Raw genomic sequence first — 13358 nt, 5'->3', positions numbered from 1 at the left:
AAGAATATTATTGTAGTTCGTGCTAGTTAAATTATTACATTCTTTCCATAAATCATTTTTTTTCAAGAGGGAGTTGCAGTTGATATATATTCCCTTTTTTTCTTTCTATAATATAATATTTATTTTTGATAATAACAATCAAACAAAAAAAAATTAAAGACCACGTCATGATAAACTCGTCACTCTATCGCTAACCCAAAATAAACGCTCTTTATATAATAATATTATTATTGTTTCTAATTGCATGAGGCATGCCTAATGGAGATTATGATGACTGATGAACATGATTTATTGACTAAATCAATTTTCTTAAGCAGAAAAATGGAAACGTCCATATCACTACAGAAGATGTGTAATAAATGAGGTCAAAATTTGGTAGGCAACTAAAGAAATTAGAATTTGGAAGAAGCACTTAGGTTGGTATAGATATTATAAGCCACGCATCATGGAAAATCATCACTTCTCTTATTCTTAGTCAGGAAGTCTGGAATGTTCAAGAACTTCATATTTAAATATAAATTTTAGCTTGAAATTTTGATAAAGCAAACAAGAATATAGTATTAGAAAATGCATATTTCGAGTCAATCAAGTGAGAAAATATTAATTAAAAAACAGAAAACACCCTCAAATTATTTTCCGCGATAGAATAAAAACCAATTAAACGGAATGTTGTGATATTTGATGGAAACCACCTTAAAAGAACTTGAAAGTTAATTCATTCATTTCATGATCGATTTAATTTATTTAATCACAATGCATGAAATTTCAGCAAGCAATTAATTTTCAAGTAAAGAAAATAACAAATTTCTCCGCTTCTATCTGCATTTTTTTAACAATCACTCAATTGTGAGTGGCGGTGTCCGATTGTAGGCACGGCAGCCACGAAACTAGGATTTGAAGAATGGATAAACGAGATTACGGTCATGTATTTACGAATAAGTTTGCGTATTTGCGAAAGTAGCGAAGACTACGAAACGCAACCTAAATTTGCTCGGACGAAAGGGTTTTCAGGACATGCCAAGGCCTAGCGGCTCGGCTTCGTCTCTGCTTTAAGTGGAGACGATCTTATGACTAAAAGGTAATATTTGCCGTCTAACGCCCCTTGGAGTCACAGGAGCCACAAAGCTAGGATTTAAAGAATGGATAAACGAGATTACAGTCATATATTTAAGAATAAGTTCGGACGAACGAGATTATATTTACGTATTTTAAAAAGTGGGGAGACTATCAAACACAACCTAATTTGTTCGGACGGAAGGGTTTCCGGGACATGCCAAGGCCTAGCGGCTTGACTTCGTCTCTGCTTTTTTTTTCTTTTTCTTTTTTTTTGTTGAGGGAAGGTAATATTTACCGTCTAACACACTTGGAGTCACGGGAGGGACAAAGCTAGGATTTAAAGAATGGATAAACAAAATTACAGTCATGTATTTAAGAATAAGTTCGGACGAACGAGAATATATTTACGTATTTGAAAAAATGGGGGAGACTACCAAACACAACCTAAATTTGTTCGGACGGAAGGGTTTCCGGGACATGCCAGGGACTCAGCTCCGTCTCTGCTTTGGGTGGCCTAGGTGGGTGGAGACGATCTCATGACTAAAGGTCCAACACCTTCTAAATCGAGCTACGTTACAAAACAAATCTCTCGATGTTCCTATCAACCACGTCGATGGCCCTGGCCGTAGGGCATCTAGCTCAGTTGCTACTCGTTCGGGACTAGTTCGGCCACCTAGGAAGGATAGACCGTGAGGCGATGGAGGAGGCGCCTCCTCCTCCTCGTCTCGTCTCCACAAGAAAGGCGGCCCATTGAAGCTGAGTTTCTACAGCCATGAGCTCTACAATTCAATAGATACAAATGGTGGTGCCAAAGCAGAATCCTTCAAATTGGAAGACAAATGCCTCAACACTTGATATATCTCATCACACCTTGAATGCTTTCTGTCTCTGGACACAAAGCAATTTGTATACCCAGAGACATAAATCCAGCTGCAGCCCACCTCTTTCACCACACCTCTCTCCACCATTTCTCTCCTCGTCGTCCTCACACTCTCCCAGTCGCCCTCCTCCGCGTGCATATTAGAGAGGAGCACGCGGTAGCCAGTAGCCCTACCGGGCCCTTCCAATTCGAGCAACTTATCAGCAACAGCTTTTCCCAGCTCAAACTCTTGATGAACTCTGCAGGCAGAGAGGAGTGATCCCCAAATTCCCAATGCATTGCCTTCTTTCCCCAATCTCCGAGCAAACTCATACGCCTCAACCACCCTCCCGACTCTCCCTAACATATCCACAACGCAAGCATAATGCTCCATCGAGGGCTTTATCCCGTGCTCACCCTCCATGGACTCAAATATCTCGAGCCCTTCATTGATCAGACCGGTGTAACTGCAAGCAGACAACACTGCCACAATGGTGATGGCATCCGGGTTGATGCCACGTTCCTTCATGGAGTGGAATAGCTCGATGGCTTTCTCACCCATTCCGTGCTGACCGTATCCCAGTATCATATTCGTGCAGGTGACCGAGTTTTTCTCAGCCAGTTTCGAGAAAACCCTCTCAGCGTAGACAAGTGCCCCTGTTTTTGAGTACATGTCCACCAGAGCAGAGCTCACGAAGACGTTTCCATCCAATAAATGGCGAATGGCAAAAGCATGGAGTTGCGTCCCAAGAGCCATACTACCCGACTGGCTGCAAGCCGGAAGAACTGATGCCAATGTCACACCATTCGGCATTACATTCTCCACCAGCATCTGCCTAAAGATGTTCTGAGATTCCTCAATCAAGCCATTTTGGGTGCTTGCAGAGATCATAGCATTCCACACGGCCGGATCACTGCTAGGTTTGCAATACCAACCAAATACGGTTTTGGCAGCTTCTATCAAACCTGATTTTGCATACATATCAATGAGATAACTCTCCATCCCATTGAACTGAATCCCATGCCTGATCAGATAAGCATGAGTCTGTTTACCAATGTCCCCGTTTCCAAGATTAGACGCTGCAGAGAGTATTGCAGTGATCGTCACATCATCAATCGCAAACCCTAGCTTCTGCATCTCGTACACGAGCATCAACCCTTCATCATCCAAGCCATTCTGCACGAGGGCACAGATGATAGTGTTCCACGACACCACATCTCTTTCCCGCATCTCACTGAACACTTTAAATGAATCACCAACACAGTTGCACTTCGCATACAAAGCCACAACCGCATTAAGCAGGATAACAGAAGAATCCAACGACTTCCTGATCAGATACGAATGCAGCTGCTGGGAAACATCCAACTGCTGCAACTCCGAAGCTGCAGTCAGCGCTGAAAGAAAAGTCACATCATCTAGTACATTACCACCATCATGTGATTCCAATGCACTAACAAACAGTTCTAGCGCGACAACAGGGAGATTATTCAGCACGTAGCCACCAATCATAGTGTTCCAAACGTGTGCGTTCTTGATCAAGCAGTTGTCAAATATCTTCCTAGCAAAATCAATGCAGCCAAGCTCGGCATACATAGTAATAGCTGAGCTCACAACGAACAAATCATCAACATATTCGCCACCCAATCTCGTCACCATCCCATAAACGGTATCAGCAACATCAATATCCCCTAAACCAGAAACAGCCGGAAAAACATTGATGAAACTAACCACACTTGGCCTGATTCCCACTCTCATCATCATCACCAAACAACTAACTGCCTCCACAAACCTACCCTTCTTCACATACCAAGCAATCATAGTATTCCACGAAACCACATTTCGCCTACGCATAGCCCTAAACACCCTCTCCACCAAATCAAACCCCGAGCTGCTCAACAAGCAAGACGCGTACATATTCAACAAAGAATTGTGAACTATCCTACTCGGATACGCATCACAACGCAGGATATGGCAGTGCACGGCTTTGCCGATCGAAAGCTGCTTCGCCTCCGCGCAAGCTTTCAAGACAGAGGAATACGTGTAAGCATCGCGTTTTCGATCAACAAAGGAGTTATTAACAGCATAGAAGAAGCGCGAGTACATTGAGATAGCTTCGTGGGGCATGTTGTTGCAGACGTAGCCGATGATGAGAGTGTTCCAGAGCACGGTGGTTGGTTGGGGAATTGCGTCGAACAGTTGGCGGGCGACGCTGAGATGGCCTTGCTGGCAGAGCTGGCTGAGACGGAACCGGATGGTTTTGGGCTTGAGAGGTGGGGTTGGGTCCGATGTGGAGCATGGCTGCTGTTGGCTGCGCTGCGGCGGCGACGCGGCGGCGGGGATTAAGGAGGCGGGGTATTTGTGGGGGTGGGATTGTGCGATGGTGGATGAGGACAGGTGGAAGGGCAGTGGTGAAGAAGACATCATGCTTGCTCGCATTTTCTTCTCCCCTATCCTAAAATTTTATATAATTCTATATTAAGATATTGGGTTAAATGCATGTAATATCATGAACTTAGGTCGAAATCCAAATTTAGCACGGACTTCAATTTGCCCAATTTATATGGCTAACTTTACCCCGTGTCCAATTTTAACACCGTTTTTTTTTTCCCCCAAAATTGAATCCTACGTGTTAATGACGTGGCTTGCTGGCACAAGTTTTCGGCCAGCGAGCAAAACGCTGCGTTTTGCTCGCCGGATTCTGCTCCTCTCCTCCAACACCCCTTCATCATCCCGCACAGCTCGCGTCGCCGACTCCCCTTTTGCGACCTCCGGCGACGATTCCGACGACTGTAACGCGGCCGGTCGACTCCGCCTCTCTTGTCTCTCTTCCCTTTCTCGGCCGCCGCTGCCCTTTTCCCCTAAACCCTAGATCCCCAACTTCAAACACCTAAATCGCGGCCACCTAACCACAGGCCGCCGCCCTCACCGACGCTCTTCCTCGCCGGACGAGCAACAGCTCTGAACCACCGCGGCCTCCCCTGCTCTCGACTGGACAGCAGCAGCTCATGCCGTCTCCGACCATGCTTGTCTCTCTCTCTCTCTATTTCTATTCGGTGCTAAAATTGAACATGGAGTAAAGTTATACATTTAAATTGAACATGGAGTAAAGTTACACATTTAAATTGAACACGAAGTAAAGTTACACATTTAAATTGAACGTTTTTAAGTTACAAATTATGACGTGTCATTTGGAAGACACGTCATTGCCACGTGGTTCACGTCATTGCCACGTAGTTCTGCCGGAAAACAATTCGGTGTTAAATTTGGACACGAAGTAAAGTTAGCCATATAATTTGGACAAATTGAAGTTCGTGTTAAATTTGGATTTCGGCCTAAGTTCATGATATTACATGCATTTAACCCTAAGATATTTTGGTCTCTGTTTTTTACTACTACTGTATTATTTTTTCAATTTTATAATTTATAAATTTAATTATCACAAAAATATTTAATTGACATCACAATCTTTTTAAATATTTAATTGACATCACAAAGTTTGGTGGCAATTGAAGCATTAGTTACACAATCAATCTATATTTGTTGAACAAATTACCCACCACCTTCATTCACAATCTCTAATATTCATATGATCACTATGTAATAGTGTCACACGAACATTCCCCCATTGACTTTGCAATACATACTTGCATTTTTTTTTTAATTAAAAAAATAAAAATTTATCTAAAATAGCTAGAGGTGTAAAATGGACGAAACAAATCGGTTTTGACTGGGTCGGTATGACCCGAGTCCATCGGACCATTATTAACATCTGAACCGGGCCCAAAAGTGTTTGGGTTATTTTTTCCGAGATTCGACCCACTCGAAAAGTGGGCTTTTCTAGGCCACCCACAAACATATGCTATAAAATTCCGAGCAGTATTGAACCGGTCTGAGCCCACCATGTCAAGACAGAATCGGGTCTGACCCAACCACATTTGACAGTTTTAAGAATGAAAATATAATTTAAATTAAAATTACAAATGTTCGACCAAACCCGATTCAATATCTTGCTCTCATGGACTCGGACCGGTTCAACACAGCTCGGAATTTTGCAGCATATATCCATACTTGGCCGAGCCATGTTTGACAGCTCTAGACATTACTGGCAGATTTTCTTTATTTTCCTTAAAGATATCATTTAAATGAAAATTTCAAATTTCTCTAGATGTCAAGCTAAAATAAGCCAGTTATAAGTTGCTGACCTTAATCAATCATCAAAAACCAATATATTATCCCCTTGGCTATGTATACACTTTTTTGTATGTTTCTTACAAATAATCAATTTTTTCTTTTTCTTTTTTTCAAGAAACTAGCTAGACTAAGCTTGCCTCTGTCACCATTCTCTGCCCTCTCGCAGAGAGCAATTCATAATCCTGAAAAAAGGGAGCCAAAAAAAAAAAAAATGATGCAGGAAATCAACATGTTGAAAATCTTAGCTCAAAAATGTCAGAATTGTTTGATAAAAAACATGAACTGCAACTGGAGAAATCACCTGCACAATTGACTGAGCACAAAGCTTTCCTGATAGCACGGCGCCTTCCATCGAAGCCAAGTATTTCTGCTTCGTGTAGTCGCCGGCTAAATAGAATCCCTCGATCGGAGATTTTTGCAGGGGGCGGCAAGGCTCCGTGCCAGGTACGGTTTTATATACGGACCTAAGAAAGAGAACTCGGGTTGGGATTTTTGCACATGCGATCAAACAGCTACTATTTGTCGAGATTCATTTTTTTCTTACCGTGGAGTCTTGACAACGCGGTACTTCAAGATCTTTGCTTTGCTCTGATCAGCAGAGATCTCGTCGGGGAATAGCTTTGCGAGCTCCTTCATTGTAGCCTCAATGATTTCCTCGTCGCTACGGGAGATCCATTCTTCTGCGGGTGCGAAAACCAGCTCCAACATGGATTTATTCGGGTCGTAATATTCCTGAAGAAAAATTGACACGTAACATAAAGAGTGGTTAATGACTGAGAAGAAAGGTTTGTTTATTCAACAAATGAATAAATAAAACGAAAGACATCAATATGCTACATAAAAATGTAATGACTTTTAATGTTGAGAGGTGTCAAACATGGCCCGGCCCGACCAGAAACAGCCAAGTTTTTTAAGCCTGGAAGTATATGGGTTGGGCCACAAGAAGCCCGTGTTTCTAGTGGGTCTACCCCCTCCCCCTAAATATACATATATATTAAATAAATAAAGAAAAATCAACGTGATCGGTTTCAGCCCGCCCCGGCCTAAGAGAATGGCAGAATCCAAGTAAGTGTTGAACAAGTAGGCGTAACCGTGGAGTTCTACGGTGGCGAACTTAACGGAGTTGGTTATTGTGATCCTGCTACTGTGAAGAAATATGCTAGATGTGCCTAATTGGATGAATTCTTTGAATTAGATCGTGCAGCTTATCCAATTGGCCCGGTGGGTTCGGGCCAGGCCAGCTGAAATTTTACACCTTTAATTACACCAACATAGTTAGTTATCATAGACAAAACTCCAACTAGTTTACGCTTCAAGAACTACGAAGTTTCCCTCGTTTGAGGAGGAACTCAGAATGACTACGGATTATGGTATCGACAGAAAAGTCGTATGATATGATTTACCTTACAAGTTACGGACATGTCAGCATAGACACTGAGAAGCGGGCTCCTGCAGGGAAAATGCGAACGAAGAAGCTCAAAAGTTCTACTATGTTGAGATGTGAAATCGTAGCCACTTGTAAGGAACGGGGAATTCATAAAATACGATAATTAAACAGAACGACGTAAGCAAACCTGCTGAAGAGTAGATGATCGTATGTGTTTTTCAGTTTTCTGTCGAACCTGCATCAAACCAACACATGAAAATACGAATTAAACGTATTATCCTTCATTCAAATACGGGAAAAGTTCAAAATCTAATCCTCACGACTAATGCAGTAGGAAATATATATATTATATGATGAACGATGATTGATGATTTAGGAGAAGGATATTTCATAATTAGCCAAAACAGAGCGTGTCATTTGGAGAAAACAATCGCCAAATAATCCGGGGAAATAAACATCAAAAACTCACCATACGTGAACATTTATAACTGGAACTCCAACTAATTTATCCAACTTCTTGAAATACGGAATATCTTTCCAGTCTTCGGGCAGAAGAAGCTTTAGGATATCAACTGAGAAGACAACGATACATCAAAAGAAATTCGAAAAAGAAATGACCAAACAACAGGGATATTGATATATACGAGAATCATGAAGACTCTCTACCTGGAGTGGCAAAGACATATGCATCTCCTTTAATCACATTTCCATTACTTAGTGTGAAGCTTTTGACACTCCCATCTTCATTCAAATCGATCTTTTGTATTCTTGAGTTCAGCCGGACTTCGCCTCCCCGCGATTCAATATGTTCGACAATCGGCATGCAAAGTCTCTCTGGTGGATTACCATCCAGAAAAGCCATCTTCGAGCCATGCTTCTCCTGTTGTTTTCACCAAAGGAGTGAAAGCTTATTTCTCGGACTCTAGGTTCGAATTATTGTACAAATAAACTTAAAAAGAACCATTTAGGATCGATATTGACATAAAAACTTTCGAGTTTTTGTGCAGTGTGATTGCTATACGAATTAGGTCAGAGAGAGGGGGCCGACAAAATCTACCTGCAGAAATCTGTTCAGCGCGATCAAAATACACTGCATCGAGAGCTCATCAGGGTTGATGAAGTTCAGTGCCTTTGACATGGCAATGAACACTTCATCGGTTATCCTTTCTGGTACGCCCTGAAAGGGATCATGATAACGAGTCACTAACAACAATAATGGAAAACTTGCATCCCTTGACGAGGAAGAGAAGCACGTACTTGCTTCTTCATCCAGTCTTTAACAGTTATTCCATCTTGAGCCTCGACATAAGACTGCCCCCCGACTATTGCTGGTAACAGCCCGATGGCAAACTTGACTTTCTCCGGCCAAGTAAGCATTTCGTTGTTCTTCAAGATTGCCAAAATACCTACCAATAATGCAAGGTAACGACTTCCAATTGCTGTCTAGAAAAGGGTGTTTCTACATAGATAACGAAAAATAGCTCACCGTTGAATGGTGCAGGTAAGATTTCGGGGAAATCAAATCTGCTGAACTCTCCTGGCTTGTTTGGCATCGCGAATATCATAGAGTGCTCCTTCCATTGCAACCGATCATTAATACCCAGCTCTCCAAACAAGTTCTGTATATTTGGGTAAGCCCCGACTTATGGAAAATCGAGCATCAATAAGTAAGTAATGATGGAAGTAAGAAGCTTAAAAGACACAGTAACTGAGAGTTCAACTGGCAGACGATTTCAAAAATGATTTTCAACGGTTTAAAGAGAAATTGAACTTACAGAATATGTGCAAACCAGTCTCGTACCAATCTCCATCCTCGTCTTTCCATGCAGCCACCTGGGAGAAGAACGACGAATCACAAGACAATACTAGAAATGTTGAGCAAAAATCGAATGCCAACCTTTCCACCGAGCACATCCCTCGCTTCCAACAATATCGGTTTATGACCTGCATCTGCCAAATACTTTGCAGTAGACAAACCAGCCAAACCTATACGAATCCAACGCTTCAGTAAACAATAGCTTCACAAGATAAAAAATTATGCAAAAAGATTGTCTGCATATTTAAGCAACAAACGATGCTGTCAAAACAAGAACGAGAACTACTTTTAGTATTCGAATGCTAAGGGAGAGACTCGAGATTCAAGCTAAAACACAGATGGTGGTCAATATTCTTACCTGAACCGGCAATCACAACCTCCAACGGCTTGCTTGGCCGGGGAGAATTGCGAAATGTTGAGGATAATAAAGCAGCTTCCAAATAGTTAACTGTATTGTCGAGCTCAGGTCTCGGATAATCAATGCAAACAACCTAGTTAAACAAACATATAGCATCAGTGCATATCCTCATCAAATCTAATCGAAGATTAAAACATTTAGCCAATCATCCAGCATTACTTTCAAAGGAAGCGCGTTCCTGTTGGATCTCGCTGCAAACGCATGTGCTGTCGGTATCCTCAGCTTTTGGCCCATGGCATCACTAACTGCAAAGGATAGGCCATTGGCAACGGAGCAGCCGTGCTGCGGGCTCAAGACAGTGGTTATGTTACACTGCCTGCTTAAGTTGACCGCAGAAACATGTCCGAATTGAGACATCTTCCAAATCGAAGATTCTCTTCCGATTAATTTCAATCAAAATTCAACAGCAACTGCATTGTTCATGTTGAGTAAGCCTCCATTATCCATATTAAGAAAGCCAGACATCAATACATAAGAAAACATTAAAAAAATACTTTCCTAAACTAGAATGGTTACCTTATACAATTTTTAAACATCTATTGTGCAAATTCTTAAGCAGCAAATAAATCCAAACAAATTCAAATAAATATAAGATGCATAACAGCATAAAACACGATGCTGCAATCAAGAGAGCCAGACTCAATACATATGAAAAGATGAAACACACACACACACTTCCCTAAACTAGAATGGTTACCTTAAAATTTTCAAACATCTAATCGTGCGAAAATTCTTAAGCAGCAAAGAAATTCAAATAAATGAAAAGATGTATAACAGCATAAAGACATGATGCTGCAGTCAACCTTAAACAAGTTATAATTCGCAGCATTCAAAAACATTTTTTCCTTAAAGAATTTGCTTCACTACACAGAAGTCTAGGTAGATGCATCACAAACAACACCAAATGGAAAAGAACTGGGGAAAAAAAACACACACACACATACACCCAATTTAGCAAATAAAATATAGGGCAACCTTAAAAATTATTAATTGCACCTCTAATTTGATTGAAATCGAAAAGGGACAATTTCAAGAAGAAACCAAATTCAATTAAAACAAACAGTGAAGTTTTGCGTCACAAATTAATTCCAACTCATCATCAGAAATTCAGAACTACCTTCAAACCAGAAACACAACAAATCAAGACCCAAAAAAAAGAGAAACAAGAAAGATGCTACCTTTGGCCAACTAAGAATTGGAGGCTCAAGAATCTTGCTGGATTCAACAGTGACCTTTCTCTTTGAAAATGGGAGAAAAGGGGTTTATATCAAGAAACAGAGCTAACTACAAATTCCAGAGCAGCACAGTTTGACCATGCTGAGATGTGGCATCTTTGGAGCCAAGATGAGTAGGATTTTGGGCACCAATTGAATGTGAAAATTAAATAAAATTAATGGAGGTGACTGTGCATATGTTAGGCAGTTGCAAAAAATGGTTCGGTTTTTGGCTTCTTTTGCGTTTGGACATTGTTTGTTATGGCTACGAATATGCTATCCATTCTCTGACTCCCTCTCTCTCTCGATGAGAGACTTGGATTAGGTACTCCCTCTATCCGCCAAAAGTATTCCACTTTGGTCGGGCACGGAATTTAATAAAATGTGTGATGATGTTGATGTAGTGGAGAAAAGACCACTTTATGAGATGTGTGGTTGAGATTGAATTTGAGGTGGGTTTTTTATAAATAAAGAGTATTTGTAAGGATAAAATATAAAGGTGGATGGTGGGACCATGGCTTAAAAAGGAAAGTGAAATACTTTTTGCGGACGCCAAATATAGTAATTGTGGAATACTTTTGGTGGACGGAGGGAGTATTTCTTTCTGGTCAGCTATGAGATATTATAGTTATTCTGATTCAAGGGGTTGTTTGCTAAGTTTGCCCAATATCCGTACACTAATTAAACTGGCAGGCCCATTACTCATAAGGCTTGTTAATTAATCGAATTTGAGTGTTTGCTTAATGAGCTTATTAGGCTTTTGACTTCACATTTATGTTTGGTAATCTCTTTTTCTAGAGCTGATTAATACACAAATTTTCTAAATTACCCTCAATAAAATTTAATAATGACACCCCATACCCTCTCTAATTACTAACATTCTCTCTGATTTTACACGCCATTTTCTAAATTACCCTCAATAAAATTTTATGTGCTATTGTACAATATAGTTATAGATTGTTCTTTTGGTTTTATAAAACTTTTAGGCTAATCATTGTAGTTAAAGCTTGAAAGACAAAGTGGTAATATCTAGAAATAGCTAATTTAATAAGGCGTATTATGGAATTAAAATCATCACTATGCCTTTTGCACATATTTTAGAGATATAAATATTTAAATATCTTTATGAAAAGTAAAAACAGATGATGATGATGATGATGATATTTCATTTTTTTATGATTTAAAAAGATAAAATTAAATCTGGTGTGTTTGCTTTTTATCCCTCTAAATGGAAAGATAATATAATGAAGTATAAATTCATCATTTAAAGTGTGGATCACATTTTTATAATCTTGTTTGATTTAAAGGATAATATATTTATTCACTGGTATACTATACCACAATTTCTTAGGTATAAAATTATTCTTTTCCCAAAGGATAAGGAGTTGTCCGAAAAATTATACAATTTACCCGAATTTTTTCATACATCAAAATAAACGAGGTATAATGTGATAAATGTAGCTTATCCTTTTTGCATATGTATTGTATTGTTCTTTTTGCATGGAGAGTAAGTGAATAGGAGAGCGTTTACTTTTCATAATTGATCGTTTAATATAAATTGTGAGAAGCTATTTTTTTCCCATAAATTACTTGACTGTCATGTAATTAATTTATGCATAGATTACTTTGGTTTTTCCATAGACAACTAAAGGTGAATTAATCTTATGAGTTATGTATTTTCTGCAAATTCATCTTATAATTGCAGGGAATATCAATCCGATATGGACCAAGATCAAGCTCCTGCAACATCATCTGATTGTTCTTTATGCAGGGAGAGTAAGTGAACAATAGGAGGGTTATCTAATGTTTTGTCGGATTTCATATATTATGACGTTTACTTTGTATAATTGATAAAATGCATGATTGAGTATTTTTATTCTCGATAATAGGATTTCTTCGATCCCACCATTTTAATGGGATATGAATCAAACAAATCAAATCCTGAGATATTCAAAAAAAAATCTGAAATTTCAATCCATCAAAATAAGGAAGAGATTAATCTTACTGTTTTTATTTATCAAGACTAATCCTTCACAATAAAGACTCTTTACTATTTAAACTCTTTAGCTCTATGTGGTTTAAACTCTTTAGCTCTACGTGGTTGCTTAGTCGATTGATGTTTGTGGATATTTGTGTCTGTAGTTTGTATTTAGCATAAGTTCAAATTACTTTTGTGTGTAGATCATAATGAATTAATGATAATAGAAAACAATGCATTTCTTAATGGAACAATATAATTAAAAGAACATATTATTGTGTGATCTATATTATAGGATATAACATTGTCTCAAGTAATTAGGTAGATCCACAATCTTTAAATAAAGCATCAATCAATATTTCAAATATGATGTTATTCAAAAGTGACAAGACATAGTGGAATCAACAAGGACAATCATGAATCAAAAGAACTAACGAG

At 39.4% G+C, this 13358-nt stretch overlaps 2 protein-coding genes across 3 annotated transcripts; both read right to left on the bottom strand.

Moving 5' to 3' along the window:
* Window positions 1-1405: 1405 nt before the first annotated feature.
* On the bottom strand, window positions 1406-4395 carry LOC131005757 (pentatricopeptide repeat-containing protein At3g22150, chloroplastic). Its single transcript, XM_057932820.1, has one exon. The coding sequence runs from the start codon at window positions 4350-4352 to the stop codon at window positions 1836-1838; it is 2517 nt and encodes an 838-aa protein (XP_057788803.1). The 5' UTR covers window positions 4353-4395; the 3' UTR covers window positions 1406-1835.
* A 1724-nt stretch (window positions 4396-6119) lies between these two features.
* Window positions 6120-11219, bottom strand: LOC131005756 (15-cis-phytoene desaturase, chloroplastic/chromoplastic). Of its 2 annotated transcripts, none has more exons than XM_057932818.1 (15): window positions 10907-11219; window positions 9888-10138; window positions 9669-9801; window positions 9392-9480; window positions 9270-9327; window positions 8981-9136; window positions 8752-8900; window positions 8552-8671; window positions 8161-8374; window positions 7964-8066; window positions 7682-7729; window positions 7511-7556; window positions 6652-6839; window positions 6409-6571; window positions 6120-6289 (listed from the first exon to the last, which is right to left on the bottom strand). In XM_057932818.1, the coding sequence occupies exons 2-15, from the start codon at window positions 10083-10085 to the stop codon at window positions 6230-6232; spliced, it is 1725 nt and encodes a 574-aa protein (XP_057788801.1). In that variant the 5' UTR covers window positions 10086-10138; window positions 10907-11219; the 3' UTR covers window positions 6120-6229. The 2 variants fall into 2 exon arrangements, with proteins under 2 accessions (XP_057788801.1, XP_057788802.1); XM_057932819.1 differs by having other exon boundaries at window positions 9888-10162; window positions 10907-11204.
* Window positions 11220-13358: the final 2139 nt, after the last annotated feature.

This window comes from Salvia miltiorrhiza, chromosome 1 (assembly GCF_028751815.1).
Source record: "Salvia miltiorrhiza cultivar Shanhuang (shh) chromosome 1, IMPLAD_Smil_shh, whole genome shotgun sequence".
Taxonomy (NCBI): domain Eukaryota; kingdom Viridiplantae; phylum Streptophyta; class Magnoliopsida; order Lamiales; family Lamiaceae; genus Salvia; species Salvia miltiorrhiza.
This window is presented reverse-complemented; position numbering and strand designations above follow the sequence as displayed.